The 22,833-nt window shown below is 34.5% G+C and overlaps 1 protein-coding gene across 7 annotated transcripts in view; it reads left to right on the top strand.

The window, feature by feature from the left end:
• Positions 1-22,833, top strand: part of CTNNA1 (catenin alpha 1) — a 301,788-nt gene that overhangs the window by 207,685 nt on the left and 71,270 nt on the right. For all 7 annotated transcript variants that reach the window (XM_025040779.1, XM_015598072.2, XM_025040777.1 and 4 more), the window contains exon 7: positions 492-695. In XM_025040779.1, the coding sequence (XP_024896547.1) occupies positions 492-695 (204 nt within the window). The remainder of the gene's footprint in view (positions 1-491; positions 696-22,833) is intronic.

The following is a 22,833-nucleotide window of genomic DNA, read 5'->3' as shown; positions in this document are numbered from 1 at the left end:
AATGTTTTGTTTATTATTATTATTTTGTGGTGAAACAGTTCTGCTAGTGTTATGTAGCAGTTTTATATTCCTAGGAAAAAAGAGTTAACTTTTATTTCCTCTATAATTCTCATTTGGTAACTTAACTTACTAATACTGTATAGTCTGTCCTTTAGATGTTCAGATTAAGTAGTTTGAACATGATTTTTATGTGACATATATGTGTTTGCATTTGGTGGTATACTTTAACCAGGCCCCATTCAGCTGGGTAGTACTGTTTCTAGTGCCTCATTTGAGAAGTGATCCACCATGGGCCAACTTATATGGGTTGGCCCCTCATCTGCCAAAGAGTATATACAACTTTCAAGCATGATAATTTTTGTGTTAAAGCTTGATGTTTGTAATCAGTACTTTCCTCACCTCGAATAGTGGAAGCAACAGAGATTAGCACCTACTCGAATAGTGGAGGTAATAGAGATTAGCACTAACATTCAGTAATGCTTCCTCTGCAGAAACAAATCATTGTGGATCCCTTGAGCTTCAGTGAGGAGCGCTTTAGGCCTTCCCTGGAGGAGCGCCTGGAAAGCATCATTAGTGGTGCTGCCCTGATGGCTGACTCATCCTGCACTCGTGATGACCGGCGTGAGAGAATCGTGGCAGAGTGTAATGCTGTCCGCCAGGCCCTGCAGGACCTGCTCTCGGAGTACATGGGCAATGTGAGTATCAGAACTTTTCTTTGAAGAGGAGTTTTTCATAACAGATGTTGTATCTGAGATGTATTAACTATAAATGTCAAATATGTTGGCCCCTTGACTCTTGGGTGGGGCAAAATTTTCAAGGAATAGATACTTTCTATGGGCCCCTTTCCACCCCAACTTTTTATTTCAAAAAATTTTAAACTTATAAAAATAGTACAGTGAGCACCCATTTACCCTTTATCTAGATTTACTGAGTAACATTTAGATACCAGTGCATGTTTACATGTATAAATGTATGCCATGTGTGTTTGTACACATACATACACATCTTTTTTTTCCTATGAAATATTTGATAGTAAGTTGCAGACATTGTGTCACTTCACTTCTAAATATTTCAGCCTGCATCTCCTAAGGATAATGACCTTCAATACACCTAAAATTTTGTTATCACATCTAGGTGGCCATTTAATTTTGAGCAAAACTGAATGCTGAAAATGATATGTAATTGGTGGAAGTTTTTCCATGTACCACATAGAATGTTGTAAGAGCAGATAATTGCCAAGTAGACATGTATTAGGCAGACTGAACAATGTTTTTGAATTTTTAGGGTTTTTGTTTAAAAACCAGTGCTGTGAAATTTGATACCTGACTTTTTTTTTTTGCCATAGAAAATACTGTACTTCTTGACTTTTTTCCCCTCTCTTATCATTGCCTTCCTTTTTCCTTCCCTAATTTTTCCTCTTTCATTCCAGTTATTTAATGCTAATTTAGGGTTACTATAATTTAGTCCTTGTACCCAATATTTGCCTGTGGAAAAGAAGGAATAATAATGAGATAAAAATTATATAAAGTCGTTTTAAAGGGAAGAGGGACAATACAAATTAGTTCTCACTTTTGATTTTTCCCTATTTAATACTTTTGAGGAAAAGATCTTGGTACTTTCTCATTAGTTCTTTTCCCATACACCTTTGTTTACTTATATGCCTGTATAAGTGAACAGATTAATAGTGAGTCATGACGGAATTCCTAGGGTGAAGATGAATGCTTCCCTGTGTTTATCTTGTTTCTACTATATTGTGAAATTAGTGAAGCATATTGAATTTTCTTAAGCCATTGCCATGTTTTGATTGTATGCAGTCTACCTCAGAAAAATGAGATTAGAGGCTTAGTTAAATCAAATGGAAAAATTGGTTGATAAGTCACAGTGAAAACGTAGGAGATATTTAAAAACCATATCTAAACCTGAAGAGCAGAAAATAGAAAAAATGAATAATTTGAAGACTGGGTCACAACGTTGAAGTTTTATACAGAGAAACAAAGGACTTGCGGTATGCATGTGGATCAGTTATCTGCTGTTACGTGTAGTGCTGAAGTGGTGCAAAGGTGTCCCAAAGGTGGGGAAGACTATGTGGTGAGTCTGTTCTCATTGTTCCATACTAGAGCTTCCTAACCAGTCTACAAGATATCCCTTGAGTCTTGGGATTGGTTAGATTTCAGGCTAGTCATAACCTGATTCTTTCTGAAATATCAGACAAATAGTACTTTCCGTTTGTGCCATAAATATAAGGTGGGAAACAGTCATTTATACGGAAGACATGGAGAAGACCGTAACAGCACTCTTACATAACATTTTATTATGTAAGTGAAAACTAAAACAATGATTGATGTTTGGCTGAAATTTAACGATTATAGTGGGAGTTTTAAAAGAAACTGTCTTGAGGTTCAGAAATACATTTTAAAAGATAGTGTCTGGGCATGTTTCTCCTAAAGAAAAAATATTTAGTTTGCTATATCAACTTAGTAACAGTGAGCAGGCTAGGACCTGTCAAAAAGTGATGGAGTTGAGGATAAAGGGGGAGGACAGTGAAGCATACTTGAAAGGTTAGAGCAGCGAAATGGTCTACAAGAAGCAAAAGCAACTGGGGATGTATTTTTGCTTATTTATGAAACATTAGAATCATTTAGAACCTCTGATAACAATTAGAAGAACTTGACAATGTCTGCCTGTCACTCAGTTCATATTATATATCACTTGCAAAGTAGTATGCTGGGCACTATGTAAAAGGATTGAGGCACTGATTCTTTCCTTCTGAAACAGGTTTTCTCCAGGGCATTTATTGAGAATGTTATTGTAGGTACTACTAAAATTGCAAGGAGGATGAGATTATTTCTAGCTGGGAAACCTGAGAGGACTTTATGGAGCATTTATTTCATATTCTTTAAGATCAATAAAGGCAAGAATCTTTAGGGTGATTTTTAAAAGATGGTTCACATTAAGTTTTGATTATTTCTCTTATGTAGAGAATTGAGACAATCTGGATTAACTAAAACTCATTCACGGCATAGAACTTTGTAGACAGTGGTAAAGTCCAGATGGGCTCACATGTTTTTACTTTTTTCATTTCCTAGATTCTCTCAGTAATGTCATTTTTATAGCTATATACTCTCAAATATTTTCCATATCATTTGAGTCTTCCTTCCTCATCCTGTGTTGCTACTTAATCAAGTATTACATTGTTTTTTACTCTAAGGCAATGATTCTTAACTTGATGCACATTAGAATCCCTGGGAAACTCTCCCAAATCCTGATGTTTAGGTATACCCCAGTTAAGTCAATTACTGGATTGAGGTCCAGGTGTCAGTATTTTTAAAAGTTTCCAAGTGATTCCAACGTGCAGTTAAGGTAGAGGAACTGCTCTGATGATCTGTTGCATTTGTCGTTTTCTGTCTCCACTGCCTTTGCCTTATTCCAGGCTCTATTCACTTTTTCCATTTTCTAATTTATTACGCCTGCTCAAGCCAGTCCAAGCTCATGCCTTCAGTAGGACATTGTTCATTATGTTTTTGAAATTCCCTTCTCACCTGTTTAAGCCTAACCTGTTCTTTCTTCAAGGTCCATGTTTTTTTCCTCCCATCTCTTTGCAGGCCATTTCAAACTGCACTTTTCTATATTATTTCTACATTATTTCTTTGCTTGAAGTTTTGCAACTAATTGTTTACTTTCTTGAATTGTTGCTTAACACTGTTTCCTTTAACCATGTAATTTATGCAACTAAGTTTTAAGTGTGTAAAAGATGGGAACTGTTTTAAAAATATTCTTTTAGAGTCTAGTATAATGCTAGAAGACATACTTAGTGCTTTGCTTAATGAACTCATGCTGACCTGGGAGATGAATAACATGAATAATTTTGGATATTCATAGTTCTAAGGATTCATTAGTAAAAAACTCTAAAGATTCTTGCCCATATTGACCTTACAATTCTAGAAGGTTATGAGAGAGGAGGCCATGGGTGATTTACCTCTACTTCCTGCAGCTCTTTCAGTATACATGAATTTGTACAAAATTAAACCAAGTACTCTGAAATAAGCAGTGAGTGAAAGTGATATTTTAGATTAGAGTGGAGTTAAATTTAATTGATCAGATGAGGGTCAAATTCCCTTTTAAAGGTTCTAAGGGCCAGGAGTCCAGCAGCCTTATATCTCCTGCTTGTATTGTGACTTGAAGAGTTGGAAGGTAGTCTTGGCTCTATTGCTAACTTACTTTAGGATGCTCTAAGAGATATTGATGTTAAAAGTAATGCATTTGTTCCCTACTTAACATGGAAATGCCTCAGATACATGACAGTAGAGGTTTAACCATTCAGTTGATCTTTGTAGCTGCACAAATGACTTTCAGGTTTCCTTGAAATGAAATGCGGTTATTGTGGTTAAGTTTAATTTGTTCCTGCCCTGTCAGCCTAGGGTTACTCTGCCAGTGAGGGTTCTAGAGAAAGTAAAACAGCTTGGATGGGTGTCGTAATCTGAAAAGGTTTAAAGGTAAATGGATTGACATTAAAAGGAAATGTAATTGAATTTGAAAAAAAAGTTATTGCCACTTTGTCTATATTTTGATAATTGAAAGTCATACATGTACATTAAATTACTAAATCACTGTAACTGTTAACATTTAGGGATATGTATGTCCAGTTCTTTTCCCCTTTCTTTTATATAGCGTTTTTTAATTTTAAAATAGTTTTTGACTGTTTTAATATTCTCTGTATATAAACAAAATATTTATATAATGGGTTCAAACTATTAGGCTAATGGATTAAAACAAACTAATGGGTTAAAATTTTTGTTCCTTAAACATGTAGCTGACGTTGGAGCCCACTTATGGGTTATAATGTTCTCCGAAGTTATTTCAGTGCCACTGAAAAACCTCCTCCTGAAGAGCGCTGTACTTTATACAGCCGAATTCTTTAACACTCTTCATTCTGCTGAGGGATATGCTGATCCTTAATAATGCTTTCTTCTTTTGTTTTTCCAGTGGTAGAATTTATTGGGACCAAACTTATTTACCTCTATTACCACATTCACCTCCAACCCCTGACCCTTCAAAAATCAAATAACTGTCCCCCCCACCCCCCCGCAAAAAAACCCAAACTGAAAACATTTAACACTGTATCTGAAACAGAGGACCCTCAATCTTTGAAATGAATTCCATTTAGTTTTGGCCTGAGCAGTCTTGCCCAGCAGTTCATGGGTTTATGTTGACTGACTAGAGTTAGGGCTTGTAATGGGTAAGAAGCAGCACACACCTTGGGCTTGAGTAGCTCTAGCTTGTATCATCCTGTGTGGTAGCCAGTAACTGTATGTGGCTATCGAGTGCTTGAAATGCGACTAGTCCAAATGAAGATGTACTGTAAGAATAAACTATGCATCAGACTTCAAAGACTTAGTATATGAAAAGGATATAAAATGTCAGTGATACCTTATTGATAATATTTTGGATATACCAAGTTAAATAAAATCTATACTTACACTTAATTTTACCTTTTAAAAAAATTTGGGGCTACTAGAAAATTTAAAATTTTATATATATTTTCAATTTATATATATAGTTTATTTCTGGCTTGCATCATATTTCTCTTGGATAGTTCTGACTATTGAGTAACCAACCAGCTAAGGTGAGTAGGTAAGAGTTTAGCATCAGCTGCTTCTTTGAATGTCCAGAATGGCACAGTAATCCATACATATAGCTTATATTTTCTATACCTAAAACTGTAGTTCTAGGCAGAATAAAATTGGAACAGCTTAGGACCCGGCGAGGATGATGGTGCGTAAGGATAAATTTTATCTTTGCTCTTGCCCCCAAACATTGGATGCAGTGTCTGAAGGATCTTAAAAGAGGAATGTAATAACTGGACATTTTTTGTATTGTACAGGGCATGTATTTGAGGGGTTTCATTACGTTAATATATCAGGTATAAAATTTTATTTGATTTGGATAATAGTTTGACGTAGAATGTATGAAGAGGATGCAGTTAATGTTCACTTTCAAAGATATATTGTTATTATAATGAAGGGAAGCACTTAATTTAGATGCTAATCTCAGTTTTGTAAATGCTTTCCTGGAATCACTTTAGGATAGCCAGAGTTTCCCAGCCTTGGAAGGGCTCCACTGAGAGCTTGTTACTGCATTATTTTCTAGCTGCATTTTCTTATTTTCAAAACTAGAATAGATTAATATTTTTCTAATTATGGGAATTCTGTGTTCATTATGTATCTCACCTGTAATTCTACCACCTATTTTTAGTGTATAGCATTACAGACTATGCTGGGTGTACATGTGTATACACACATCTTTTCTTACTGTTTCTCCTTTTTCTTTTTTTTAACAAATATTATCTGTAGTATTACACTGCTTACCATATGCCAGCTGTTGTGATAAGACATACATTATTAACTATTTTACTCCCATAATAACCTTAATCCAGTTATTTGCTTAAAAATACATATACATATGGCTGACATTTGAACTCAGATTCCTCTGACCTGAATGTCTGAGCTCTTACTACTTTTATCATTGAACATCCTTTCAAGTCAGCATATACAATTTTATATCATAAACTTTAATGGTCAGTTGTTTTCTACTGTATAACTTTTATAAATAACTGTTCTGAAATTAAATATTCCACACTAAGTAAGATAGACCTCTGTCTGTTATAGATGCTTGAAGTGAGCAGGACGGGAAAGCTTTTTAGTGTATCCTCTCATGCTAGACTCTCTGCAGTTAACTTGCACATCATGGATGTTTCAGTTGGCTCTGTCATGTGCAGCTACAGTAGCTGAGTTTTGTTTTACAGTGTGCTGCGATTTTCGTCTTTGTTTGAACCATTGGTTTTCGTGTAGTAGACACCTGTATTGCTAGTCCATAGTTCTGTAGCTTTTTTTAAACAAAAAAAACCCCTCCCCTCTACCCTTTCCCTATAGTTCTGTAGCTTTGCTTCAATATGATTTTATTGATTTGTTAGTGAAAGCTTTTCTGTGATCTGCCTGGCATATTTGGGAGATTTTATATATAAATAGATGTTGCATTGAATGCAAAATCTGAGCATATGTAGAACTTTCGTCTCCTGACAGAGCAGCATTTATTTAACTTGAAAATCTTATTTGTCAAAAATTAATGTGTGATTTTATGAGTGAAAGGTTTAAAAGACCTTCTTAACTCTGAAGAAGACATCTCACCACATATATTTTGTGCTGCTTTGTAAGAGGTACTTCCTATGTATCTAGCATTATGAATTGCAATATTTAACTGGCAAATTCTTAACCTTTTATATGCAAAAAGATGCATGTTTATGTATTAGATGAAATGGTGCTGGCCTAATGGAGCAATAATGGAGTGGTCTCTCGAAATCAGGATGATGGAGCAGACATGGAAACCTGCCCAATGTCAAGCTGCAGATGGATAGGGTTTTAGCCTCCATAAGATTGCTGTTAGACTGTTCTTGGAATTACTTTCTGTTCATTAGACGTCAGGCAGACTTGAAGATTTCATATATAAAGAATGTTTCTAGATTAAAAGGTAATAACCTCTAAATATATCATAATATTAGTAATTATCACTAGGTGGTGGTATGATAAACAATATAAATTTTCTTCTATATTTTCCCCACATTTTTGCCAGCTTATGACCATAACGATACAGAGTTTCAAAATAAACTTAGACCCTTAGTTGTATGTGTCTTGGATTTTTAAATTTTGTTTATAATCATATACTATATTTTCAGAGCTCTATTAATATGGGAAAATTGAGAATTTTTCATCTCAGTAAGGTCTTGAATCATCTTTTTGAGGTAACATTCATTCAAGGCTAGTTTGACTGAAGTGATGAGTTGTATTTTTTTTTGTTTGTATACTGTAGTGTACATTTCTAACAAGTCTTGATCAAAACAGTTACCTCTGTGAAAGTATTTGTATTATCCTTTTCTTGAACTATATATCAAAGTGATTTTTGACCATGGAAGTATAGAATTGTAAAATTTAGAATATAGAAATGATATTAGTTATCTAGTGCAGGGGTTAACAAATATAGATCTCAGGTCAAATCTGGCCTGCCACCTATTTTGGTACATAAAAGTTTTTATTGGAACACAGCCAAGGCCATTTTGTTGACTTACCACCTATGGCTGCTTTTCTATTATAATAGAATAGTTGAGTAGTTGTGACAGAGACCAAATGGACCCCAAAACCTGAAATATTTGTTGTCTGGCCTTTTTCAGAAGTTTGTTGAGCCTAAAATCTAGTCCGGCCAACTAATTTTTTCACAGGTTTTAAATTACAAATTCAATTTCTTTAATGGCTATAAGATTGTTTAGGTTATCTGTTTCTCCTATAAAATTTGGAAGTTTGTGGTTTTTAAGGAATTGGTTCATTTTATCCAATTAGTTAAATTTTACATGCAAAGAAATGTTTGTAGCATTCACTTATTATCCTAATATTTGTGGAGGGGTCTGTAGCCATATTCTTTAATTCATCCATAATGTTAGTAATTTGTATCAGCTCTCTTTTTCCTTTGTCAATCTGGCTTCAGGTTTATCAATTCTTTTGATCTTTTGAAAGAACCAGATTTTGGTTTTATCGATTTTTTTTTTTCCCATTTTCAACTTCACTGATTTCTGCCCTTCGTTATTTCCTTTCTTCTGTTTCCTTTGGGTTTATTTCCTTCCTTTTCTAGTTTCTTGAAGTGGGAATTTAGGTTATTGGTTTGAGACTGTTCCTCTTTTTAAATGTAAAGATTTAGGGTGGATTTCCATATAAATCTTGCTTTGTCTGCATCTCATAAACTTTGATATATTGTATTTTCATTTTTGTCAAAATGTTTAGTGGATTATTTGGAAGTATGTTGTTTAATTTTAAAGTATTTGGAGATTTTCTTATGTCTCCGTTATTGATTTCTAGTTTTAATTTGAATTCAGTATGGTTAGAGAACATACTTTGTCTGATTTCACTTATTTTGTTTATTGAAGTTTGTTGTATGACCCAGTAGTGCTACCTTTGTGAATGTTCTATCTGCACTTCAAAAGAATATATTTTTTTGTGTTGATGGAATTCTATATCTTATTTATTTATTTATGGTCTGCTTTTTCTGGTGATTACTGAGAGACTAGTGTTGTACTTTTCAACTATAATTGTGGATTTGGCCTTTTCTTGTTTCAGTTCTGTCCATAGTTACATTCAGTGGGATAGACAGGGTGGAATATGTTTACCTCTATCTTAACCAGAGCTAAAATCTAACCACCCATTTTCCCAATAGCCTAAAACTAGAAAAGTAACTTGGCCATGATCATAGCTAAGAACACTTGAGAAGTTCCTGATTTTCAGTCCAGAGCTACTCCTGCTGGTGCTCTTCACATGTGATGCCATGGAAGATGGAGAATAGATGATGCTTCCATAGAATAGGACTCATTAAAGCTTGACTAAGTAACCTTTCTGCTTTCTCAGTGGTGCTTTCTCAACTGTGAAATGGGGTCACTAATAGCTGCCCCTCTACCCGACCTTGTTAAAAGGCACAGAGCACCACTCAACAAGACCAAGTAAAATAATGACAGTGAGGTAATGGTGGTGGTTTTGCAAAAAATATCAAAATACTTTGAAACAAAAGAGCAGAAAATGAAACGTAGCCAAGAACAAGGTGAATGGCGATCTGGATAGGCAGACTAAGGCTGCTTTCCTGTCTCTTGCTGCAGGTTTTTTTGGCTTTGTGTGATAGCTCCATTCCTTGTTCTGTGCTTGTAGCAAAGACTCATATTGGCAGTCCCCACCACCAGTCTGCAAGATCTTGTAGTTCAAGCATCTTATCACAGCTGATAAGGGTCTTTTTCCTCATTTGGAGTTGGCGGGGATACCATGTTCGATGTGAAATTATCAATTGCTATACATGTGCAGGTTGGTATTAGGAAATATAGTTGCACTTCCTTCTTCCTCATTTATTCTTTTTGGCCCAAGGAATAGGCTTTACTTTTGGCAAGGTTGTCATGTGTTGATAAGAAATTGATTCATTTAAAATGTTGTAATTGCTTAAATGTAGCAAACTAGGTGTTTTGGGAAGTTGTTTATTTTACAATAGAATGCTCATATGAAACAAAATGTAAAAGTTTATTAATCATAACATTCTGCCCTAATATTTTATATTCGTTGATCTTAATTTTTTAATTAGGTATTTTAGAGGACTTAAGGTAATAAATAAAAAATCATCGAGTTTCCAAACTTCTTGCAAGAGACAGATAGATTGCCCTGTCTGCCAGGAAATTTCCTTTTCTCTGATTTCAAGGCTCTCCTCAAAGTTACTTTTTTAAAAAATATTTCTTAGTCATAATATAAAAATAGAGGGGTGAAAATTTGTGGAATGTGATGGTTTTCTTCTCTGAATGTTCTTATTCTTTTTATTTGGGTGAATCTGTTCACATCTGATGACTGCTAAGTAAGTACTTAATAGTCACTAAATAGCTTATTTATTTTAAAGAGAGATATTGGATATTTAAAACCAAAGACTGCTGAGAACTGATTTTGTTTGGTCATTCACTGAAAATGGCATTAGGACCTTTTTGTAATGGCATGAATTAGAGAGACATACTATAAGGAAGATGTGTCCTTTATGCAGAAACAAAAGTGGGCAGTAAATTGTCTTTCGAGTATTATTTTAAGATATGTTGAAAGGATTGTCTTGTTCTGGTTTTATTCTGTTGCAGATATTCTAACTTTTGGTTTTATAATTTGCAGTTTGTAAATAGTATACCAAGTAGAATGCAGTGTGGCATCTTATTTCAAGACTTCCTTGCTAATTGTCCTCTAAATTTAACTCCAGAGCATACTTGTCCTGAGTTACTTCTCCCTGCTTTGAGAGAGAATTATTGGTTTTGTAGATTCAAATATGAAACTCATCTTCTAGGAATGAAAATAATTTTTTTTTTCTTGTACTTGTGTCTATCTGTACATTGCTTTTTATTACCTGATATAAAGTAACCTGAAATCTTTTATAAGAAAAATCGTAAATATTTGACCAGTGATACTCAATTATAATCTTTAAAGCTAATAATAAATAAATATATTTATTGCTGAGAAGCAGAACACTTGTTTATGTTGTCAGATTCTGTATTATTGGTGAAAAATAGATAAAGCCATTATATGTGGGAAAATTGTTTGGTTTTTAAAAGTTGGTTGTTCATATATACTCTTATTTAGTGATTTCTGTTGTGATAAATGATCCCATTGCTCCCCTCACCTTTTCAAAGCTCATTTTTCTTAGACTATTAAAATTTCTTAATTGAGGAAATGGAATCAAAGCTTTAGGAAGACAGTTGTTGGATTTTTCTTTTTCAAAGCAATATTAAATTTTGTAACATTCGGGAAAAAAATCTAATTTTAAAACTGAAATTTCTAGTCACAGTGTTTTTAAAAAACTGACTCCATTTGCTAGCTCTTATTTGGCACACTCTAGAAACTAAATCTATTCTTTTTGACTAGGTTTTCCCAGCCAGTGCAAAGTTAGCCACTTTCTTAAAACTAATCAAGCCATTGTCTTAAAATCAATCAAGAATTACATTAATGTTAAGGTTCTGATGATGAAAGTTAGTTATTATATTTTTGCTTTGAGGTTTTTAGTCTTGGTAGTTCTTTTAATCCTCGAGATTTGACAAGATTTGAACATCTAGATACAAACAGATTTATGGGGAATGGTACATAGAAGAGAATGCCTTATGATGACACAGTGTCTTAGATTTGTTTAAAAATATTCCAGCAAAAAAACTAACAGGTGATAAATGAAACAAGAAAGCAGAAAATTGATGGTTGTTAAAGCTTGGTAATGTTGCATAAGGAAATTCATATATAATTCTCGGTCCTTTTGGATATGTTTGGAAAGTCCCATAATAAAAAGTTTTAAAAAGATAATATGTATCATCATTGTGGTTATTTGAATAGGTGTCAATATGTTAGATGTTTAAAGGCAAAGTTCTTGTCATGTTTACAGCCCTTCTAGGAGGATTTGTGTCTTGCAGCTTCAGAAAGGCCTTGTTTTACCTTATCCAGCTCCCTTCTCAAACCTTTGTTCATAGGCTGACCAGTGATGTCTCTTAGGCCAATTATATTCTCTTGGGAATTTGTATAGGGGAAATAATGGGAAAATGATGCAGTTAGTAAATGGGAATTGAAGCAAGAAATTATGCCATTAAATGGAGTCAGAGTCATGAGGGGTCATGGCAAAGCGAATTTGTGGGTGAGCAGCAGCTATGCATTAGATAGGCAGCATAGAGGGTAAGAATAGGTCGGGTATTTGAGATCGGAGAATGGTGCAACTAGCTAAGGAGGGGATTCTAGGTATCCTGTTTGGCTTCTCCTAAAGTCGGTTGCCCAGCTCTGCTTGGTTTATTGTGAGCTTGTGTCCTTGAAGTAAAAAACCTTTTGTCACTATATTGGATTTGAATTCTTTGTTTCTCCAAAAAGAGTGTAGCTAGTATAGTCATTGAATGATGCAGAGTCTTCTTAAATTCATAGTAAGTACTTTTTAAGGTCAAAAATGGTCATTGTTTGATCACCTAGGCATTCTATAGTCTAATTCCTCAAGCATTATCACAACCCTTTCTGTCCTGAGTCATATTTTTAAAGCTCTATCATGCATATAGTAAAAACCCTTTTGCTTCTTATCTACTTGACTATTATATAATTTAGTACTGATGGTTACATTGTTGTTAACTAAACTTTGATTGAATGGAATTTAATAAATGGCAGTAATTAGGGCTTTGGTGGGGGCACAATTTGTCTTCTGCAGGTTTCCTATTGAGAAGTTGCCTAAACACAATTTTAGGTGGCTTAAACACTATTTTGTTAGCCAGCATGATTTCAGATTCTTACTCTTGCTGTTATTAAGACATGGCCTATAGCTAGAGAAGCCTTGTTTGAATATAAACATACTATCCACTATTGTCTTTCTCTGTTTTTCTTTTTTTGGTGCTGTTTTTGTGGGCAAAAATAAGAACAAGGAGATCTGGCTTGGAAGAGAGAATACTAGTACAATGGAGATTTAAAAAAGAAAAATAAATGAAATTGTTTTATTATAAAGCACTGGAGCAAGTGTAAAACTATGTTAAATAGGATATACAAAGCCAGAAAGATAGGATTGGCATTGATTGGCATTGAGGAGTGGGCGAAGGGAGAAACTAATAGATTTAGAATAGGGAATTAATGTACTGGGATTGGCAAACCTCTTGTCTCAGTGAGAATGAAGAACCATTGAAGAACCATTTTACAAAGAAGACTGGCTAGAAATAGTCCTCTTTCCTCCTGTTACTGAGTAACTAACATTGCCAGAGGTCTTGGGAAATGTTTTCTTTTTCTTCTTTAATTTGCTTATGTGTATAAAGTTACTGCTCAGACCCTAGTGATAAGGGTTTTATAGAGAGAGGTATTTTGATCATATTATTATTTTTATATTATAACTTCTCCAATTGGCAGCTTTCTTGTAGGGTAGATTTAGCCTTTGATACATTTCTTCAGGCCCAAGAAAACCTGCTAAAGTAGAAAGGAGTGAAACTATTCCATTTAGCCTCTAGACAGTGACACATTAAGGCTAATGACTGCCAAAAGGAAATGTCAAACACTAAGCTAGTCTACTTTCTTCGGCAGCTGAGAATCCGGTGAATCAACAGTTTTAGGCGGTATATATTTAATGTGGGTGGAGGAAGAGAGTGTCTAAGGGCCTGTTAAGTTCAGCATAGTTGGATAAAGAGCCTGTTTCTACTTTTCTAAACCCAGAAAAAGGCATGTGCCACAGAATGAGGGTTTGTATTTGCCATGTATGTAACATTAGAAACATTTAAAAAAGTGTTTATGGGCTTCGATTTTATGTATCTTAAAAAAGTGTTTTTGGGTAAGTGCTAAAAAGCGGTGCATTCATATGTGTGAGGGGGTGTACTCTAGAGTTTTGATTACCTTTGTATTCTTTTTCACAAATAGGAATTTTCTGAAGAGCCTTCAAAGAGAATAGATAAGTTTTGCGATACTGGAGGTATAAGAAACAAATTTAGACTGAATACTGAAAATTACTTTTAAGAAGACAATAAATTTAGAGCTTTTAAACTTAAAATCAAGTATGTTCAACATGTCCTGGATATTTAGCACTTAAATATTTACGTGCAAAGATATGATAGCTAAAGAGTACAGGGTTGCTTTTTGAGACAATGGAAATGTTCTAATGGTAGTGGTTGCACATACCTATGAATATACTAAAAAACATTGAATTGTGTACTTTACTGGGTGAATTGTATATGAATTATCTTAACAAAGCTGTTTAAAAATATCACATGCTGTTTCACATGTATGTATGCTAATGATGTGCTGAGTATTTTAAATTATACTTCCTATAAGAGTCAAGGCAATTTGTTTATCTTATATGAAGTAAAGAATGCTCTCATTTTGAAATGAGGCCCATGTCCATTATTGCCATCAGAATAACTGGCTACATTAAAAGCCTACATTGTGCACAAAGTTGGCCTCTTTAATCTCCTGTCTTTGTACTTAACAGACTAATGGCCCGCAATTTTCTGTGACTATTTTATTTAAATTATGACTATGTCATGTTAAGGGTTGTTGAATCAAAAGTAGTTCAAAAACTCAAGTCAAGTATAGAACTTGTATCATTTTAAGCTATTTTTCATTTTTGTTTTGTCTCTGAAAAAGTGGTGGGATCTATACAATATGCATATTGTTGGTCTTTAAATTATCACATTTAAAAATACTTTTTATATGGAGATTCTGCATATGATTACCTGGAATTTGTAATAACTATGGAGAGGAATCAGCTTTTATATTAATTACATAGTCTTTTTAGATTTTTATTGTGGTCGGGAATGTATTGGATTTGTGTTGAAATAATAGTGCTCATAAATATATAGTAATATCTCATAGCTATATTCTAGGCCCACTTGAATTGGAAGGAATTGCGGCATAGTAGAAATTTTAAGTGAATTGGCTTATTTTAAGCAACATTAATTTCTTTGTTTACCTACAATAGATTTTTGCTCTTTTTACTTTTGTGATTAATACTTGTAGCTCAACAGCATGGATTTTGGTTCACCTTACACAGGCTTTTCTTTGTCTTTGTGATGCACCTACCAGACTAGCATGGCTGATGCTATAGAAGTTACTGCTGCCCAGCGGAGCTAAGCTGCAAATCTACCAATTTTTGGTGAACCCAAGGGTCCACTGGCCTTTTCTCTGGTGAAGTGTAGGCCAGAGTTGGCAGCCTCCTCACAGTTTTCAGTGATCTTGAGGTTTCGTTCAATTCCATCATAGAAGCCAGCAACAACCTTATGAGCAGAAAGTAAGTCTTACTCCAATCTGTGTACATAAAATAAAATTACAGCTACAAACAAGGGGTCACATAAACCATAATGACTTCTTTCTAGGGTTTTCCCATTAATGTTTACTTGCTGTGTAGTCAGTTCCATTTATCTACTAGTACTTGCTACCAGACCAAACTGTAAAATGCACCAAAAACAAACTCATATGAGAGAAGGGATTTCTGAAATTCTTCTTAAGCTTTTTCTACAGCACGGGGGAAAACTGAAAACATTTCTTTTTTAGCTGTCATAATTTCTTAGTCAAAGTGTCAGTTGAAAAAGTCAGGTATTACTCCTTTCCTCGACTTTTTACCATTGCTTTATTTGTGGTATTTGCATTCTTTTTTTTTTTTTTTTTGAAAGAAAATCCTCAAAGAGAAGCCTGATGGGAAATTTTAAGTACTATGTCAGGAAGTAAGAAAGATCTGTTTTGGTAGACAGTCACACTCAGATCAGTGTGGGCAGGTGGTTGTGAAGTCTATTTTGGGGAGGGAATCTCTCTCTAAATTGATATTCTGGGTGATGGAGCATATCTTTGCTGCCCCAAGTAAATTTTCAGAGAATTATAAAAAGAAAATATTTGTTCTATTACTGCTGCTTGGAGCTTGGTACTAATGAAGTTGGTGTTTCTTTATTTGAGACTGAGGAGTTGAATGTAGAAGCTGCAAATGACAGATTTTATAGGCGGTATATCTCTCATTAGTTGTGAAGTTATCCAGGGTGGTTCCTTTTACCTACATTTCCAGAGGTAAATCAAGTGGCTCCTCTATCTTTAAAATCCTCTTTGCTTACCTGGGATATAGTGGCCCTGCTTCTGAGGTGGTAAACTCTACCTAATTTGAAGCTTTGTTTTCCCTCCAGAGAGATTTGAATTACATATTACTACTATGTATAGACAGTTGGTATTAAGATTAATTTCTCATCGAAGGGATTTTCCGTGGAATGACATTGTTCTAGCTCTTTACAGCTGTACTAAGCATAAAGAGTTACCTAAATTCCCCTAAGTCTCAGTTGCCTCAACATGGAGTTGGGGATGATGATAGTGTGTTATACGTATACAGCATGGTTGGGAGGGTAGAAAACAGCCCAAGCTGTTAATACTACTGCTACTATTACCACTTCTATTGCTAACAAATTTCAGTATTTTGAATGGTTTAAAACTTCAGGATCTCTATTTTTATATTTTAAGGTGTTCTGCTTTCCAGTGGTTTCTTAGAATAGGAGCATTTCTCATTCCACTGAGTGAAATAATTTAATTCCTTCTCTCCATCCCCTTATCTCTCCTCTTTCAGGAATAGTCAAATACATATGGTGTACTTTCCCTTTTTTATGTGCATTCTGATAATAATGTCTAAAGACTATATTAATTTTTAGCAAGTGTGTCCCTGCTGCCTGTGCGGCCGAGGTTATTTTATTGCTCTCCATTTGTCTTAACAGTCTTGCCTGAAGTTGGTGGCCTTATTCCCAGATTCATAATATGTTCTCTTTATTGTTAAAATGTACATTCTGCTTGGGTCTGGTATATTTCTTTATGGTTAATTCTCAGTTATCTGGCGTGTGGAAGGGAGGCTCTTATCGTCGATGTTCATTCTCTCAATTAAGTTTTGTGTAGGCATCTCTGTATAAAATCTCCATTATTCTTTCCCACTCATTTTGGATTTATTTGATGATTGTATTTGAAATAGATTTTTTTTTTATTTGAATACTGTAACTACCCATATAGTTTCTTTTCTCATTCATTTTCTACAAGTTGTATTTACATTTTCTCTCGAGTTATTAAAACATTTTTCTAGCACTGGAGGAAAGTAGTAGTATGAGTAAGATTTATTCTGGTCTTATTAATAAACCTAATAGCTTATTGTTTAAGAGAGTTTACATACCCTAGAGCTGGTTAATAATTAACCAAAAACAGTAAGTTTAGGCTTTGTCTATGTAATATAAAAAGACACTGGAAAATAGGTAGTGTGAGGTCTAGTAGGTTTCTGTCCCTTTCATGTTACAATCTTTCTCTTTAGAGCTCTGAAATGGCTGAAGAGAAAAATTTTATTAGGAAAAATCTTTATAGTTAAGCCTGGCAGACTTAGAAGTGAGGCATGTGGGTTGGCTGGCATCATCACTCTTCACTTAGGCACTATGAACAGAGTTACATACAGATGTTATCTGTGAACTTGCTCATTGGATTAATGGTTAGTTGCTTTAGAAATAACACTAAAGCTAGGAGTGATGGGAACATGTTTCATATGTTGGCTTTCTTCATAGGTTTGTTTTGAAATAGGTCTCTATCGTTGAGCTGAGAAGATCCTATGGCTGCTTTATTTCTTAACACCTAATAAATTTTGTAAATTCTTAAAACAGGTAATATATTTATATGGTTCAAAATTAAAAGGGCATAAAGGAGTATATAGTGAGTGTATATAAATTTCCTTCTCATTCCTATTCTCTGGCCACCCAGTTTCTCTCCTTACAGTTTGTTACAGCTCCTTCCAGAAATATTTTATATAGATACACTCAAGCACGCACACAAACATACACATACTTGTCAAAGATTGCATGTCTGTCTGTATTGAGAGTTACTTGATTGTAAAACAGGCTTTACTAAGATAATTTTCTGACTTATTCTGTTTTTCTCTTTTAAAAATATTTTCCTAAATATTATGTATACTTTGCTCTTATGGCCCAAATATCATTCTATCTCCCCCTCCTTTGGCCAAAACCTTGAGCATTCACTTTTACTCCTAAGATGCTGTTTCCTGTCCGCCTTTGCTTTCCCGCTTCCTTCTTAGACATTTAATCTTAGAGACCTCTATTCCTGTTCTCTCTACTGGCATCAGGTTATATAGTCCCCTATTGCAGTGAAGTCCTCACAGGTCTGGAATGTAATCATTATGTCTTGTTTCATGTCTGAATTGCTTCTTATCCAAGTGAGATTGAGTAGCCTTAGGTTACTTATTAGTTGCTCTGTTATTGGCTATTCTGTATGACATTGAGGTTTCTTCTATTTAACAAATAATTATTATTAATGATAGCACTCCTTAGTGTATTATCTACATAGCCAATAGGCATGAGTGTCAGATCTCTTTACACTTCATAATTTATTACCTTTATCATAAATAGTTTAAAGTAGTCTTCATTCACTGTAATAACTTTGAAGATTTTATTATTTCACTAGTCTCTTTCACTTTTGCATATCTGACAGTTCGTACGGTCTTTAACTCTTGCCCCTGGTTCTTGTCCAGAAAACCTTCATTTGTTTTCTCAATTTTCAGTGATACTTTTCTGGTTTGAGAGTCTCACAGGTGGTACCTCTACAGATTTAAAATTTATCAATTGCTACTATAAAAATTTAGGAAAACCCCAGTAAAGCCTAATCATTTTTGGTGATTTATAGTAGTTTCTGCTTTCTAATACTGGACCTTTAACTTTAGCCATGCACAAAGAATTTTTACATTCAGTTTAGGGGCTGTTGAGCATTACCTAAAGCCATGATGGAAACTGGCATGTTATGCTCTAGGAAAAAAGAAGACTGTCTAATAAACAATAAGTACTCTTTTCTTTGGGTCAGTAAAAAAATATGCAGTGTGTTGTTACCAGTGATGTTTGCTTGGGAAGTTCAGAGTTAGGATAATTTCACAAAATATTCTGTCTTAGAGCATATCATAGATAATAGTCAGGAGAGGAGAGCCCACGTTGCCTTGTTTTATTTATTGGGCTCCTGAACTTTTCTTCCAATCCTTCTGGGAACTGTTGTGCCTGATCTCTGACCCCAGGGTTTCTGTGGCCCTTGGTCTCACATCCTCTGGAGGTTGTCTCCTTGATCATGGCAGCTGATCTTCATGGCAAGTGATGTTACATTGCCTGTGGGCAAAGGTGGACTATGATGATGTCATTGTGGGGATAAATGATTTCTGCCTATATATGCAGTAGAGATATTCAGTATATGTACATCTGGTTAACATGGATGCTACCCAGTCAGTAGTGCTAGAGTGCTGGAACAGAATTCCGGAGGCCTCTACCAGGCTTGTCATTAACCTTTTAAACTGTGTGAGTGAGTGAGTGTGTGTGTGTGTGTGTGTGTGAGAGAGTAATATTTCAATATTTTTAACAGTGCTTTAGTACATTCCCATGAATATAAGCCTTGCATATGGGAATGTAGGCCAATAGCCAGATCTCCTCCATCCATATCAGCATTTCCTGCTTCCAGGCTCAGCTCAGGGAGGTACTTTATTTCACTTCTTTTTTGGGCAGCATTCCAGGACAATGATTCCAACCACTTATCCACTGTACATCCTCTTTTCCAGTGCCTTCATTTTTCTTCCATTTTTTGCTTCTTTTTCTTTTTACGTGTTTGTCACTTACTTTCTAAGACCCAGTAAAATTGATACCACTATAGTTCAATTATAGTTCCTTCCTAGAGCCTTTATTGCCTTTTAAAATATTGTAATCATAAGAAATTAGGCTTCACTTGTAACAAGTGCAACTATGTGATATAAAAATGTATATAGGCAAAGATAATTCTCTCTTTAAATTCACATACATACCCACAGCTTTTCCATAAGTGGGATCTATATACCCATGCTGAGTCTTCTTATTTCCTTCTTTTCCCTCTCCTTCCACTTAGAGCTTTCCCCTACCTTACATCTTCCTCTCCTAAGGAACCAGTGTTTAGCAGTCTGATATGAGTATCTCCATACTTTCCTGTGCTTATATAATAGATCACCAATCTCCATCCCCCCAATAGATTTTTTTGCATAAGTGTTTGCTTGATCAAAGTGGAATTACATTTACAAACCTGTATCTTATTTTTCCACAATACCTTATTAAAATCCTTTCAGTTCTTCTGGTTTACCTCTAATCTTTTAATTGCTGAGTAATATTTCATGATGTGCATATACTATCAATTATTCAACAACACCCCTCTTCCTGCAAGCATTTGCTTTAAAATATTTTTAAGCACCATGAACAATGTTGCAGTTACCTGTGTTTGTGCTTCAGTTCTGTGAGATAGATTCTGGATTTTATTTCTATGGAATTACAGAGTTGAATGGTACATATATATTTTTATTCGAATGGATGTTGTTGGTAGATTATTTTCCAAAGAAGGCTAAATTAGTTGCAGTTCTACCACCAGTATAAGATAATAGCCTTTTCTTTATATCCTGACAGGTGTTAATTTTTCTAATCTGATAGATACAAAGTAATAGCTCATTATTACTTTAATTTGAATATCCCTGACCACTTTTGAATTCAAATAATCTTCTTATGTACTTGTCTAGCGATTGGATTTGCTCTTCTGTGAATTGTCTGTTCATACCCGTGCTCATTTTTCTAATGGCTTGTGTATCTTTTTTGGGAAGAGGGGAGCTGGAGCTCTTTATGTATTAACCTAATATCTGCCATCTGCATTGCATATATTCTAAATAAGTCATTTGTCTCTTGACTTTGCATATGGCTTTTCTTTTTCTTTTCACCATATCTAAGTTTTTTTAATTTTCATAAATGCGTGTTTATCTTTTGTTTTATGACTAAAGAATTTCCTATTTGGGGGTAAAAATGCCTTCTTCACCTTAGATTACTTATACGTATATCTTTGTGTCACTCAGAGTTCAATCACAGAAGCAGAGCAATTATGAAAGATACATAAGGGATTTATTTTAGCTATTTGACATTATGCGATCATAGAAACAGATTAAACAGTTTATGTGAGGCTGTTACTTTTGCATCTGGTGCTGGGGCCCCGAAGTTAGCAGGGCATGCAGTCAGTATGAGAAAATGTTTCATATGAAGGATTATTTACTCTGGAACATGAGCTGGACCCCATAAGAACAGTCTGGAATTCCTGTTGGCCTCTTAACTACAGCCAGGCCTCCAACAGTGATGATAGAAGTTTCCCGAGGAAAATGATGACTCCTTTTATCACAGATTTAAATATGCACTTGACCAAGTCAAAAGCTGAAGATTAAAATCGTATAGGAGTTGTGGTCTTAGTTGCTGCCCATGCTAACAGAGTGATCCAACAGAAAAGCAGCAATGTTTATGACTTTGCAGCAACAGCATCTTGTAGCTGTACCTACCTTCCCAGAATGAAAAAGATTATTGATGACTTTATTTCTACCTTCCAAATCTCATGTGGTCCAGATTAACCTGGAAATATGCAAGGAAGGAATTCTGGGAAATAACGTTTCAGACTAGCTAAACTGATGTACACATTCATTATATCATATTCTTTCATCTGATTGGTGTGAGGTAAGTGCTACAACTTTATATTTCTTCCAATTGGATAGTGATTTATATCTGTACTATTTACTAATAAACCATCTTTTTTCCCCCCTACTGAATTGAAATACTACTTTGTCACATATTAAGTTACACTAGCAAATATTTGCTTTAGTTTAAATTGAGAAATTGATCTAAACTTTGTTGTATTTCAACACTAATAGATTTTTTTCTTTTGACCTTAGAAATACTTATAGGTAAATGATAGAACATTTCCTGTATTCACAGTGTGCTCAATTAGTTTTATTACATTGGGAATTTCTGACAGTAATAGTGACTATTTGAATCTTAAAAGCCTCCGTTTATTCTTTAGAAGGGAAATCTTAACTCCTCCATACCAGTATAACACACCTGTACAACAAAGGCATACTTCCTAGTTGTTGCTTAAGAATTGAACAAAACTGTTTAAAAGGAATATGCCGTGGCTCTGTGTGTATGAAACACATGCAAAAGTAGTACCAAAAGAAAATAAAAAAGAAGAGTGTATAACTCAGGATCTAGGAAAGAATTTTTATATTCCAAATGAGAGTTTTCATGTAAATTGACATATTCAAATACAAATTCCTTTGCAAAAATTACATGATTGAATACAAGGTAGTAATTAATTGCCTGACTTTGAGATTTTAGGTTTTATAAAAATTCTTTTCAAAAAAGCCAGAATCAAAATTTATTTGATCTGGATGGGTGGAGCAAGAAGCCCAGTCATGGAGCTGATTTAGTGAAGGTTTTCAGAGCCTTTCCTTCTATAGCATTCCATAATAAACTTTCCTTTCACAATTCTCATTGACATCATATCTGCATTTCTATACTCATAAATAGTTTTAAGAATATTTGTTTTTATTTTTACCCACATCTGCAAAATTTGTATGGATATTTGCAATTTATTTATGGATATACAAGTTCCTGAATGCAAGCATTGAATGTGACTCTACACATACTGAAGCGAGAGGTTCTTTTTCTAATCAAATAAAAACGACCAGTACAAGCCAGCTTTTATAGTTTCTATATATAAATATTATTGTAGATGCAGGAAATTGCAGATTTATCAGTAGAAGCCCTTTCAAAGCAATGACAGAAAATCCAATACATACTGGGCAAAACACTTTTTTGGCCTGTTTCCTAAGAATTTTCATCTTCTTGAGTTTTCATCCCCCCGCCCGCCTTTTATTTTAAAGGTTATAATATTGTTTTACTAGTGGTTCTTAGTTGTGGACACTTGGCCT

The sequence above is a fragment of the Pteropus alecto genome, unplaced genomic scaffold (genome assembly GCF_000325575.1).
Source record: "Pteropus alecto unplaced genomic scaffold, ASM32557v1 scaffold78, whole genome shotgun sequence".
Classification (NCBI taxonomy): Eukaryota; Metazoa; Chordata; class Mammalia; order Chiroptera; family Pteropodidae; genus Pteropus; species Pteropus alecto.
Note: the sequence above shows the minus strand (reverse complement) of the source record. Positions and strands in the feature narration are given on the sequence as shown.